The 13,481-nt window shown below is 39.8% G+C and overlaps 1 protein-coding gene across 3 annotated transcripts in view; it reads left to right on the top strand.

The window, feature by feature from the left end:
• Positions 1-13,481, top strand: part of RSBN1L (round spermatid basic protein 1 like) — a 58,009-nt gene that overhangs the window by 35,818 nt on the left and 8,710 nt on the right. For all 3 annotated transcript variants that reach the window (XM_075024762.1, XM_075024763.1, XM_075024761.1), the window contains 3 exons: positions 5,198-5,335; positions 5,529-5,671; positions 8,961-9,128. In XM_075024762.1, coding sequence (XP_074880863.1) covers positions 5,198-5,335; positions 5,529-5,671; positions 8,961-9,128 — 449 coding nt within the window. The remainder of the gene's footprint in view (positions 1-5,197; positions 5,336-5,528; positions 5,672-8,960; positions 9,129-13,481) is intronic.

Genomic DNA, 13,481 nt, shown 5'->3' with positions numbered 1-13,481 from the left:
ATGAATATTTGTTCATTGAAATTTTGATGCCTCAGTATTGGTTCCCATTTGGAACTGAAAATATACGTAAGCATTGAAGGATTTGAAAAGAGTTGGCAAGGAACAGAAAACCTTTTCTGCACTTTTTCAAAATGTACCAAATAAGAATGAATGATACATTGCCCCTTCATGACTATAGCATTTGAGACAACACATTTAGAGGAATTACAGTGAATGTGAAGCTGGATGTTTTCAGTTCTAAGATAAAAATGTGTAAGTGCATTGCTTGTGCACTTGTGTAGTGAAATGGAAACCCACTGTTCCCTCTGATCTCCCAGCATATTTTTATGGTGATTTAATGTTTTTGTTGGTCTTTGGTGGGGCTTTCTTTGTGGGTTTCTTGAAATTATTTTGGGTTCAGCGAGTTTGGATTTTTTTTGTTGTTCTATGAGGACTGCTTTTCCAGACTTCCTGGTTTTAAAGCTGAAAAGCTGAAAGAAATTTAAACCTTTAAAATTCTTGCAGGAAAATGTTAGAACTTCAACTGATAAAAAAACCCTTTACTATATTAAAAATAGGAATTCAGTTGTGACTTGCCCCAGTTTACACTTTTTAAATTAATCTCTTGAAATGCTTGGTTTCTCTGGACTGTTCCTTCCAGTTTGTTTCCATTTTCTGTTTGAAAAAGACACATCTATAACATATAGTGTCTAAAATGTTTCCTATTTGTGTGATGATAATGCTCAAATATATTGTTGTCAGTATTTTTTATATATATATTCAGATTTAGTCTTCAGATTCTTTTAGACACCAAGGTGTTTATGCCAAAATATTTGCTTTCTAGAATTCCTTACTTAAAACTGAGCAAGTGGAGTTACACTAAGCCAGTTGATGCCATACTAGTCACAGAAGCAGATAATTCTCAAATTTTACTAATTCTGAATTCAGTTGCTTTTACTGTCATAGTTTTCCATTAACTTGATGCAAGAGAATGACACAGTCTCCTTTTGCGTTTTTAGGTGACATACTTCAAATTTAAGCTACAGAAGAAGGAGGAAGTTAGGCTATGTCGTATTTATTCAGCTATATGTCTCTGTTTTACCTGTCTACTGTATTATACTGTATTTCATTGGTGATATTTTGTGTATGCATATTGATTCTAATCATGTTGACCACCTGCTAGAAAAAGTGTGTATAACTGATTTCTTCTTTTATTCTGGATTTAGATTGTTCCAGCTATTTATTTGAGCAAATTTGTAACATTCTAAAAACATAGTAACACTGTAACCTGTAAAACTACGTTCAGGAATATAAAAGGTGCATAATATTTGATTTCTGGTCAGTGTATAATTTAATATATAGAGTTTGATGAAGAAGTACTGGTTTTAGTACATCAGCATTGTTTTTGTGATTTTTAGAAATATATAGAGGAATCTTCTCCTCTTCGTATGAACAAACCAGCCAAAGGATACTGACAGTAAAAGGAAAGTGTTGCTGTTATCTAAAATGCTATAGATTATATTTCTTTTGTTGTTGTCTTTAAGAGGATTAATTTTTACTTTTGTGATTGGTCAAACATCAATGAAAGGTTTTTGGTGTTGTCTCACTATTATTTAGTACCAGTCTAATTTTGGAGTGAGTGAAAATTTATTTTGTTTGCTAGCTTGTTCCTCCCTCCAAGAATGATCTCACCTTTTCATATTTGTTTTTCTAATTCTTTAGCCTAATCTAAGGTAGTGCCATTTAAATACCAACACCTGACCTGAGACTAGAGTTCAGGGTGCTTTAACCCAGCCCATGAAAGAGATGAAATAGGAGTCACTTTTTTCACTGTCAACAGCTGCCTGCTCTTCCAGTTTCCCTCTTGTTCTTTCTGGCCAGGCATTAGTCTTTATGGCCTATGTCTTTATTTCATTCTTATTTATATAATTTCCTAAAATAAATAAATTAATTCTTCAGGTAACTTGTGGATTAAAATCAGATCAGTTCCCTAAGCTGGCTCCCTGTCTGCCTTTGGAAGACCTAATGCTAGCAAGAAAGAAGGGAAAAAGAGTAGATCTTCCCCTTCTATCACCAGCACAAATTTATTTTCTGTTTATACTGAGTCTGGATGGGTCAGAATTAATTTTCTTCATAGCAGCCTATTATGGGGCTGTGTTTTGGATTTGTGACTAGAGCTGTTGATAACACAGTGGTGTTTTGGCTGTTGCCGAGCAGCACTTGTGTAGTGTCACAACTTTTTTTTTTTTCCTGTTTCATTCTGGAACCCCTGGTGAGTAGGCTGGGGTGGGCAAGAAGTTGGGAGGGGACATGGCTGGGACAGCTGATGCAAATTGACTGCAGGGATATTCCATGTCATATAACATCATGCTCAGCAATAAAAAACTGAGGGGGCCAGGAGTGAGTGTTGGTCTGGGAGGTAGCTATTGCTTGGAGACTAGCTGGTCATCAATCTGCTTGTGGGAGGTAGTGAGTGGTGGTAAAACACCACTTGGTGTTTTTCCTCTTTTCTTCACTTTCTTCTTTTCACTTACTAAATTGTCTTTATCTGGACCCATGCGTTTCCTTGCTTTTCCTGTGCTCTCCCATGTCTCTCACTGTTACAGGGGGGGTGGTGGTATGAGTGAGCAAGGGGCTGTAAGGTACTTAGCTGCTGCCTGGGGTTAACCCACCAGAGAGTTCTTAAATGCTCAAACATTTCATTCTGTATTTGCAATGACATGACTCTGAATATGGTCCCAGAAGAAACCGCTCATCATTTGTGACTTTGACGTTATCTTAGCATTATTTTTGGTATTTCACCTCTCCTGAGCTGGATCTTGAAAAGGAATCTGTTCTACCTGGTGAATGAGGGAAACGTAATTGATCAGGAAAGCTAGGAGTGAATTGGGATGGACAAATAATGCTTAAAGAAGTTGAGCTGATCTTTCAGTTTTAACATTCAGTGATATGGTCTTTTGAGGAATATATAAGAAATTTCTTAATTGATCTATTTTAAGCAAGGATTATGTTGCACTTAAACACTTTGCTGATGTTATGCTTCACTGCCAACACCTAGTGGTACCAAAGCCAGACAGGTGAACTGATCATCTGAAAGCTTCACAGCCTCTCTTCACTTCAGTTAGTAGTTTTTGGGGCAGTTGTGGAACTACTCCAACTGAAAACTCTACAACTAGTTTATCATAGACTATGTGAAGCATAGAATCATTTAGGTTGGAAAAGACCTTTAAGATCATCCATTCCAACCATTAACCTAGCACTGCCAAGTCCACCACTAAACCATGTCCCTAAGCACCACATCTGCATGTCTCTAAAAACCTCCAGGGATGGTGACTCAACCACTTCCCTGAACAGCCTGTTCCAGTGCTTGACAACCGTTTTGGTAAAGAAATTTTTCCTAATATCCAATCTAAACCTCCCCTGGCACAACTTGAGGCCACTTCCTCTTGTCCTATCACTTGTTACTAGGGAGAATGGTAGTGATAGCAGAAGGAAGCAAGGAAAAAGGCAAAAAATGATTTGCTTTAATCGGAGGTGTAGATTAAAACAGCAGCTTGATGTCCTGGCTTGGAATGGTGGCATTTTAAGCCTCACACCAGTGGAAGAAACATCCTTTTGCATGTTAGGTTTATCAGTGAACAATGTGAGTAACAGATTTACAACTAACTGTAGCTTCAGAAACTGTTTTTTAGGGTACTTTGGAATTGGTCTATCCAGTAAGCCGATAATTATGAGTCTCCCTTCCTTGTCCCAGTGCTTTAGTTGTGTGAGCTCCTGGTGCTTTGTGCCAGTGCAGGTAAAGCTGAGGACTGAGCTGATGCTGATTCAGCAGAAATGCATGTTTTCTGATGTTTTATCACAAAATCACCAGCTGTTGGTACAAAAAAAGCTACAGGAATGTATGAATAAGGATTTGGAGAATAGGAGAATACTCTGTTCTAGCAGTACTGCTCTTTTCAGTATGGCTGTGATGGCTTCCCATTACATTAGCTCAGACTTTTTTTTTTTAATCCTACTTCTAGTCAGTCTTCCATTTCCTGGGTGTGTATGATGACTGAGATGATCTTAAGAAGAGTATTTGGTTCTGCATTTCTGAAATGCGTCTGGTTACATCAATCTGGCTTCTCAGAAGGGCACAGTATTTTTCCATGTTGTATGATTTAGTCCTGTTTTCAGGAGCAACTGCTAATTCTCCTCTGCACTGCCGTAATTGCTAGGAATTTTAATGGTCTGTTTGGGTGAGGACCATAGCTAAGCAGTACTTCATTAACTGTTTTCCTTGCACCTTTTTTCTTTTCTTGCTTTGGATGCAGAATGTCTAGAGATGCAGTGCAAGAGCCTTACTTGGTTTGTGCAGTAATCCATCTGCTCTTCCATCTGTTCTAATCTGGTCATATTTCATCCAGTAATACTACTGTGTCTTTCAGCTTGTTAAATAGGAGATCGGAAGCTTAAGGGGGAAGTGATCCTCATCAATCTCATGCCCAAGTATTTTGTTGATGTAACATGACATCAGATTATTGAAAAAAAACCACAAACCCTTATAACAATATGTGATTCTGTTCAATTTCAAAATAAAAGATTTTTCATGAGACGTGACTGTTACAGCCCTTAAAGTTTTAAGGGAGTACAAGATGTGTTAGCACAGCACAGCAAAAATGAAGGAGTAACTGTCATCCTCTCTCTTCCTGTACTAACTCTTTATAAGCCTTGTCTTCCCTGTGATAATTAGCTCCAGTTAATGTGCTCACACAGAGGCCATACTGGAGAGGATGATCAGCAGAGGAAATGTTTGAGTTTAACTAGTTGCAAGTCAGGGTTCTGCCTAACTGTTACAGGAAAAAGGTAAAAATTCAGCTAGATTGGAGTAGTCTGGGTAAGAATTCTTATTTACTAGTTACTGAGTAGAACATACATTAATAGCTTTTCAGTTACTACTTCGGAATGTTATTTTCTTGAAAGGCAATAAATAGTTACTCAATCTTACCTTCAGACTTTAAAATAAATAAAATACCAGTTGTCATGTATCTTTAATAAGAACCTCTGTCTTTTGGTGATGAGTTTATACTAATTGACTTAATAATCTTAAGTATACTGAAGACTGTAGGACTAATATCAATCAGAAAACACAAGCATAGAGATTAAAGGTGTTTATTGAATGTAGACTTTGAGCAGTAGTGGACTCGGTATAACTTTTGCTGTCATATTCTACTTGTAGGTAAAAAGAACATACTCTCATGGTACGTATAGAGCTGGCCCAATGAGACAGATCAGCCTGGTTGGAGCAGTTGATGAGGAAGTGGGGGATTACTTCCCTGAATTCCTTGATATGTTGGAAGAATCACCCTTCTTAAAAGTAAGGACAGAAGGGAGTGGGTTGGGACAAGGGGGAAAATATACTGTCTAGTATTGTTATAATGAAGTGAGAGTATGTGATACTTAGATAATTGAGTGGTCTAATAAGTATTTTCATCGTGACAGATAAAGGCTGTTTTTAAAAAGTTTTTCAAGTAACTCACTTCAAAATTGTGGCTTGTATTTCCCATTAGTGTACACTGCCATGGGGAACACTTTCTAGTTTAAAATTAGAGAGTCGTAAAGACAGTGATGATGGTCCCATTATGTGGGTACGTCCAGGAGAACAGATGATCCCTGTGGCTGACATGCCAAAGTCACCTTTCAAAAGGAAGAGGTATGTTGAATTATTTTGCTTGATAAATGTCTGGTTAGTATTCTTTCTCTACAAATTAATTTTATCTGAAACCTTTTAGTGGTTGATACTGTATCTTATATAAATTTCTGTAAATCTTTATCTCAAAATATACTTTTAAGTTGCTTTCTTTTGTAAGGATGTGGATTTTTTTTTTAAACTTTTACTGTCTGGCCAAGTAAGCTGCTGGTCCTTTTTGGAGCTTTAGTAGGAATTTAAGGTGAAAACTGCAGGGAAATGTGAACAGGCATACAAATACTGAGGTATGCCATGAGACTGGAATTAATACCCCTGTTCTTAAATGTGAGTGGATGTTTAAAGACCTCAGGGATAAGGGCTTTTCTTGTGTCTGAAAGGTAACATCTCTGTGTCTGAAAGGTAACATCAGGTAATACTGAGTATAAGAACCAGCTTAAGAGTAAGGATGTCCTCTGCAGAACTTGAATATTGTTTGTCTTGAGAAATTATGTCTTTGGGGTTCTCTTGTTTAAAATTCAAACATAAAAAGAGAGCACACAAGAGGTGGAAGCAGAGTCAGGTGCCTCAGAAGGAGTATAGAGACACTGCCCAACCATGAAGGGGATGCAGTTAAAGCCAAAGATCACCTGGAGTTGAATTTGGCAAGGGATGTGAAGGGCAGCAAGGACTTCCACAGGAATATAGACAGCAAAAGAAAGACTAGGGAAAATGTAAGGTGTCTACTGAATGGAGCAAAGGGCCTGGAGGCAAAGGACACAGAAAGGGCCAAGATATTCAATGCTTTCTTTGCCCTTGACTTTACTGGTGAGATTTACCTTCAGGAATGCTGGGTCCCAGAGACAGTAGGAATGTCTGGAGCAAGGACTACTTTCCTTCAGTGGAAGAGAATCAGGTTAAGGAACATATTAGACATAGAGATTAGACAGATGCAAGCACATGGGACCTGATGGGTTGTACTCACAAGTGCTGTGGGAGCTGGCCAGTATCATTGCAAGGCCACTCTTGGTTGTCTTTGAAAAGTCATGGCAATTGGCAAAGGTACCTGAGGACTAGAGGAATGCAAATGTCACTCCAGTCCTTTAGAAGGGTAAGAAGCAGGACCTGGGGAACGGCAGGCTGGTCAGACTCACCTTCATCCTGGGAAGGACACCATTTCAAACATGAGGGACAAGATGATCATTGGGAGTAGCTAGTATTAATTTATAAAGGGGAAATCATGCTTTATCTACCTGATAGCATTCTACAACAAAATGACTGGCTCACAGAATGAGAGGAGTGCCAGGGGTGGTGTTTATCTTGAATTTAGCAAGGCTTCCCACGCTGGACACCTGTCTCCCATAACATCCTAATAGACAAATTAATGAAGGACAAACTAGACTGATGGATAGCATGGTGGATCAAGAACTGGCTTAACTGCCATGCTTAAAGGATTGTGATCAGCAGCACAAAGTCCAGCTGGAAAACAGTGACTACTGGAGTAACCCGGTCATTGATACCTTGCGCCAGTACTGTTCAACATCTTCATTAATGGCCAGCATCATGGGACAGAGCACGCCCTCAGCAAGTTTGCAAGCGATAGAAAACTGGAAGAAGTGGTTGATGCACCACAGGGTTGCGCTGCCAGTGAGAGGGACCTCGAGAGGCTGTAGAAACGGCCCGACTCGGTGGACACACGAAGTTAACGCAGGGATGTGCAAAGCCCCACAGCCTGGGAGGAATAACCCCCTGCACCAGCACAGGCTGAGGACCAACTGCCTGGACAGAAGCCCAACAGAGAAGGACTTGAGGGTCCCGCTGGATGACAGGCTGCGCATAAGCCATCAGTGTGCCTTTGTGGCAAAGCAGGCCAGCAGCCCCCTGGACAGGATTAGGAAAAGTACTGCCAGGAGGTTGAGGGGAGTGATTCTTTCCCTCTGCTCACCACTGGTGAGACACATCTGGAGTATTGTGTCCAGTTCTGGGCTTGGCAGTCCAAGACAGACCTGGGCATACTGGAGCAGATCTGGTAACATAAAAGGCAGGCATGGGAAAACTGGGATTTACACTTGAGAAAAGAAGGCTCAGTGGGATTGTACCAATGTGTTTAAGCATCTGATGGGAGGTTGTAAGAAGGACTTTCTTCAGCAGTGCTCAGAGGTAATGGGCACAAACTGAATTACAATAACTTCCATTTAAAACAAGGAGAAAAAAAATAATCACTGTACAGATGGTTGAACACTAGGACAGGTTGCCCAGAGAGCTTTTGGAGTTGCTCAAAACTTGACTGGATGTGGTCCTGAGCAACCTGCTCTAGTTGAGTGAGGGAAGCTGGACTACACAGTCTCCAGATGTCCCTTCCAACCTTGTATATGTTATGATTATGAAGAGCTCTTGGAAAAATGTAACACATGATGTTGGCTCCAGTTGGCCAAGAAAATGGTCTTGTGGCTCTGTTCCTGCTCTGCAGCGTTCCCTTCACTTTCATTAAACCCCCAAGAAATAATCTTTTGCTGCTTCTCGTTCCCAGTTCTACAACATGGAACTAAACACACATACACATTTCCCAGTGGTTTGGTAGAAACATGAATGATGAAGAATGACTTCAGGGACAATTGAAATGTATATCTAATAGTCAGGAAGCAGCAAAGGCCGGCAATTCCCTGTCAGGGGCTGACCGTGGTGGGGCTCAGTCTCACAGTGCCTGAGGAAGGTAGGTAGGGCAGACCTGGTGTTTGGGGACCGGATTCAGCCCAGACTCCAGTGTGTCAGGGAAGTGTGTGGTGATGGAGCAGGTCTGAGGTCAAGCCAGCAAGTCAGTCTGCCAGTGAGGATCAGGTCCAGTGACTTGCCAGGCAGGTCCATCATGACAAAGCCCTCCTGAGGCCAAGCTGGGAAGCAAGTCTGTGGCCCAGCACACCTCTGGCTGAGGTGAAGACCAGTGCTCCTGCAGCATGGCTCAGGCCAGGACTGAAGGCCCAGGCCTGAGCTTAAATACAGCTCCTGGGCTCTTTGTCTGGGTTCGTGGGTGGAGACTGCAGGTGAGGCTGCTCACTCATTAGGGCCTTTTAGTGCACTCAGGGCCCTGATGCTGTGCTGTTGTGTTTTGTTTTTTTTAAACTTTTTTTTTTTATTGCATAGGTATTCTGATTTTTTGCATAGCCCATTACACTTTTAATTTGCCTGAATGTTACTGTTTTTTCTCACTTGACTACATGGTCTTACTGAAGGGAGAAAAACAATCCTATTGGCTATGGTGGAAGTTAGGTAATTAAGAGAAACTTCTGTATCACTAATACTGTTTTTCCTTATACAGAACTACCAATGAAATAAAAAACTTGCAGTACCTACCTCGAACCAGTGAACCCCGTGAAATGCTATTTGAAGACCGAACACGAGCCCATGCAGATCACATAGGACAAGGTTTTGAACGACAGACTACAGCTGCTGTGGGAGTATTGAAGGCTGTGCACTGTGGAGAGTGGTATGTGTCAATTGCCTTACCTAGCTGTTTGAAAAATTATTTGCCTGAATTTCCATTTATAATTGGTAGAAGGAACACAGAATAGGTTAATCTAGTATTAGAGATTTAATGAAGACTTAGTAGATACTGGCCTTCCGCCACCCACCCCCATCTATGTGCACTAGATGTGTTTGTCTGCCCTCTGCTACATTGCATACAGTTGTGCCATGTGGTTGAAATGAGAAAGGTGCCTTGCAATGACACTTTAATCTATAATTGAGTTGCTGTAACTGAGTTAATGTTAGATGTAAAACCACCTCACACTTTGTTTTGCTTTACATAGTGCATATGGACTGATGTGAGTTTCTGCGTCAGGGGTGCACATCAAGACTTTCTGGCAATTCTTTGTGTTGTCTGGAGATGAGCAGAATTTTTATGCTTCTGCTTCAAAGTCATGGCTGCTATAAACCTGATTTATTTATGGTAGATCACCCAGAAAGAACCCTGTCAGAGGCTGTGTGATATTCTTTGGTGTCTGTCTCTGGAATTTCCATATGAGATTCAGGAAATGAATGTATCTCACTTACAGCTGTTTATATTTTAGCCAGATAAAAAGCCTGTCATCATGGGCTTCCTGGCCCAGATCTAAGAAGCATTTTTCAGGATCTTCTGATCCTGGTTTGAAAGAATGACCTTAGTTTTGGAGGTTACCTTTGAATACATAAACCCTAAGAACACCTTCTCCTCTTTGTATCTGTCTAGAAATTAGAAGAGTGAAATCCCTTTGGATGAAATGATGCAAATTTGTGTTAGAGTGCATGAGTTCATTGAGACAGAGAATTGAATACTTGCTGTTGGGGAAGAACTGGATTGTTCAGATGTTAATGTGTTTGTATTATGGGTTCTGAGGTTTTGCAGTTCAGTTCCTCTGCAGGTTGATGATAGCTGAAGCCTTAAACTTCCTGCTTGCTCTGATTGTGGGAAGCTGGAGTGAATTAAGACTGAACAGTGGTAGCAGGGCAAGAGCTGAGATACTGTGTAGATCTAATTATCTTAAATTACACTTCGCACATATACGAGTGAGAGAGAGACTCAAAGCTTTATCAAAGAAAGGAAAAAAACCCACAACCAAACAAACCAAATAAAACCCCACTCCCCAAACTTCTGTGCCTGTGGAAATTAATAAAAATTTATATTTATAGTAATTTAAGTGTCTGTGGGAACTTCCCATTCTCATCCTATACCTTCATAACAAGATTCTCTTCCCTTGGAAATCATTACATGTTCATTTACATTCTAAAAACAAATTTTCTGGCTTTTTAGATCTAAACCATTATCTTCTCTGATACGTTGGAACTTGTGGAAAAGGGTGTCTATGCAACTTCCATTAAAACTCCTTTTAAACTAGGAAAAAAAAAATGAATCAGTAAAAATAAAAATTGCATAGAATAAAAAGTGATCTGAAAATAGGCAAAACTAAGCAAAACTGTCCAACAAACTCAAAAGTAATTCAAGTACTTTTTGAAAGTTTGGGGGGGGGGGGGAGGGAAGTAACTATCAGCACTTTACGTCAGTGTAAGGACTGAAAATTTATCTTTTAATGCGGAATAAAAAATTGGGGACTGATATATGTAGAGGAAGAAAATATGTAACACAATCAACACAATAAAAATTATGTATTTCAAGCTTGATTTGACCTCAGTGATAATTTCTCCTTTCCCTTTCCACTTTTTTTTGCATAATTTTGAAAAGCCACATCACTGTACTTACATGAAGAGAACTAATCAGGGCTTCGGATAATGAAGCATCATTAATTAATGTAAGACATTAAAATAATTTCAGATACTAGCTTCACTGTAATTTGTAAGCTGTGGGTAGATTTATTTTAAGGGAAACAACATGCATGGAAGTTGGAAAAATCTGGTGGGTTTTTTTGTTTGTTTTTTTTGTTTGGTGGTTTTTTTATGTCTGTTTGAGTAGTTGAACAAAACTGAAAGATATTCCAGGGGTGATCAGGGGACTTATGGCAGTAAAAATGCACATGTTTTAATGATGATATACCATATGTAAAATTCATGTGTTCTGTGAGGAGAAAACAAAGCAATTCGTAGACTTGCTGAACCGAGTTGTTAGTTTGTGTTTAGTTAATATAAAAATGAATTGGGTGTGCAAAAATAGCGTTGTTATCAAGAAGTTGCTGTAGACTTCAAAGTGGGATTTATTTAGTAGTTGATAAGCATGAATGCTAATGTTAAGTAGGATAACTAGTGTCTTTCAGAAAAGACAGGAACAGAACTGTTGAAAGGCAAAAAGCAGTTTTGGGGGATAGAGCACAGAACTGGAAACAAAACATACTATTTGGAAGAACAAAACAATAATTTTTGCTTTCCCAGATAGGACAGGCTCTTGATTTGAGATGTTTTGTAAAATTACTGGATTATGATCTTTTTTTGTTTCTGTGAATATTTGCAAATTGTAGAAGAGCTCTGGCTTTTGCTAGCAAACATTTTAAAGACTGCACTGCATTGAAGTCTGATAAATGCTGGGGTTGTGATCATGCCGATTACTTAATGCCATTTTTGTAGGTGTACCAAGCACGCTTTAGAATTTATGAAATGCCAGTGAAATTTTAAATTATGGAAACTTTGAAGATTTGTACGTGGGAAATTTGGGTGGGTTTTTACAGGATCAGCAAAAGGCACTTCATGGCATTGTTGGCAAAATTAAGCCCCTCTATCCTGTGCTTCAGCAAGCAGCTTTTCAAGTTTGTGTTCCAGAGCGTGAAGTTGTTAGTGCTTCTCTATAGGATCATAGGAATTTGTTACATTATACATTAGGTCAGAAATATTCATGGTAAAACCTGTAGTCTTGAATCTGTTTTGAAAAGTTACAGCAAAAAGAGTCCAGCCCTTTCAAAGAATGAGGTTAAGGAAAAAAAAATTACTGCCAAAAATAGTTCTAGCAGTGCTCTAGTAGGGACTTAAATGGATTTTTCTGAAGTCATCTTGCAGTTCTGTTTGGATTTACTGTCTTTTTTGGACATCTGACTGAACTACTTCGCTACTGTTTTGCATGGGGGACGACGTCACCCTCTAAACTTCAGGTTTTACAAAATATAATCTCAAAGTTGTGCTAAATATCAAATCTGCAAATGCACAATTAAAAATTATCTGGCAATAATTTTTCTCTGTGTTTGCAAAAGGAATGTCATGTTTTGTGATAGAGGTGCAGCACAGAGTTGGTAAGGCATACTGTTGTACATATATATAGGGGCTGAAGAAAGGAATGATTTAAAAGAATCGTTAACTGTGTCCTGTATAATGGGTAAAGCAGAGTAGACACTGCTGTGAAAACATTGAAGTTCTTTTAGTATGCAAATATTCTTTGTATTTATTTTAATTCTTAACTTCATTTACAAATATTGTTAACTCCAGGTGCAGATACATATTTAAAAAAAACCCCAACAACATATCTGCATTATAAAAAGTAGATTAATGTAGCTAGTATTTTTTTCTTTATGCCACTGATTAGAGATGTTTCTGTAAGCTTTTTTCTTTCAGTGCTTAAATCCTCTTCAGGAGTGCATAGACCAAAATATAGAGAGACATTTTAATCTTTGTAAAATTGAAAGTAAAATATGTTGTCTGAAAATTTGCCCTAGCGTGCTTTCAGTAGCTGATCTGGGATTCCCCCCCCCCCGAAAATAGCCTTAGACCGGTTATTTTTTGCTCTCTTGAGGTCATGACCTAAATAAAATAAACATGTCTTGTCAGTTTAAAAAGCCCAATGAACTGTACATGATTGCCTGCTGCTTAGAACATTAATAACCCCCTATATATATATATATATATGTTGAAAGGCAAAAAGCAGTTTTTGGGGATAGAGGACAGAACTGGAAATCGCGCGAGAGATGCTCATCTTGCCTTTTTTGAAAGGAGCGCTTGACCATCCATTCCGCTGTGAGCGGTGTCGGGCGGTTTTGCTGCATCAGCCCCTGCCCGGGCCCCGGCAGAGCGGAGCGTGCGGCGCGGCCCCGCTGCGGCCGAGGGGCGGCGGGGCAGGAGCGGGCCGGGGGCGGAGGCTGAGGCCGCCCCGCGGGCGGCAGGGGGACGGGCGGTCGCTCCTGGTTCCTTCGGGCAGCGCCTGTGCCGGCAGCCTGCGCCCTGCTGCCGCTCTCCTGTCAGCCCTGGGAGGGCTCTGCAGAGGATGAAGGAAGAAAGTCATCAGCCAGGCTCCTTGTGGCTGATAAATTTTCCTTGCAAAACCGCTCCTGCGTCAGCTTTATCTTACAGAAATGAAATCTTTGTATCACCGCGTTTTTAAACAAGTTTTCGAAAACTAAACATCCCTCAAAAACAAACACGTGCAGCTTAG

Source organism: Buteo buteo, chromosome 4 (assembly GCF_964188355.1).
Source record: "Buteo buteo chromosome 4, bButBut1.hap1.1, whole genome shotgun sequence".
Taxonomy (NCBI): Eukaryota; Metazoa; Chordata; class Aves; order Accipitriformes; family Accipitridae; genus Buteo; species Buteo buteo.
This window is presented reverse-complemented; position numbering and strand designations above follow the sequence as displayed.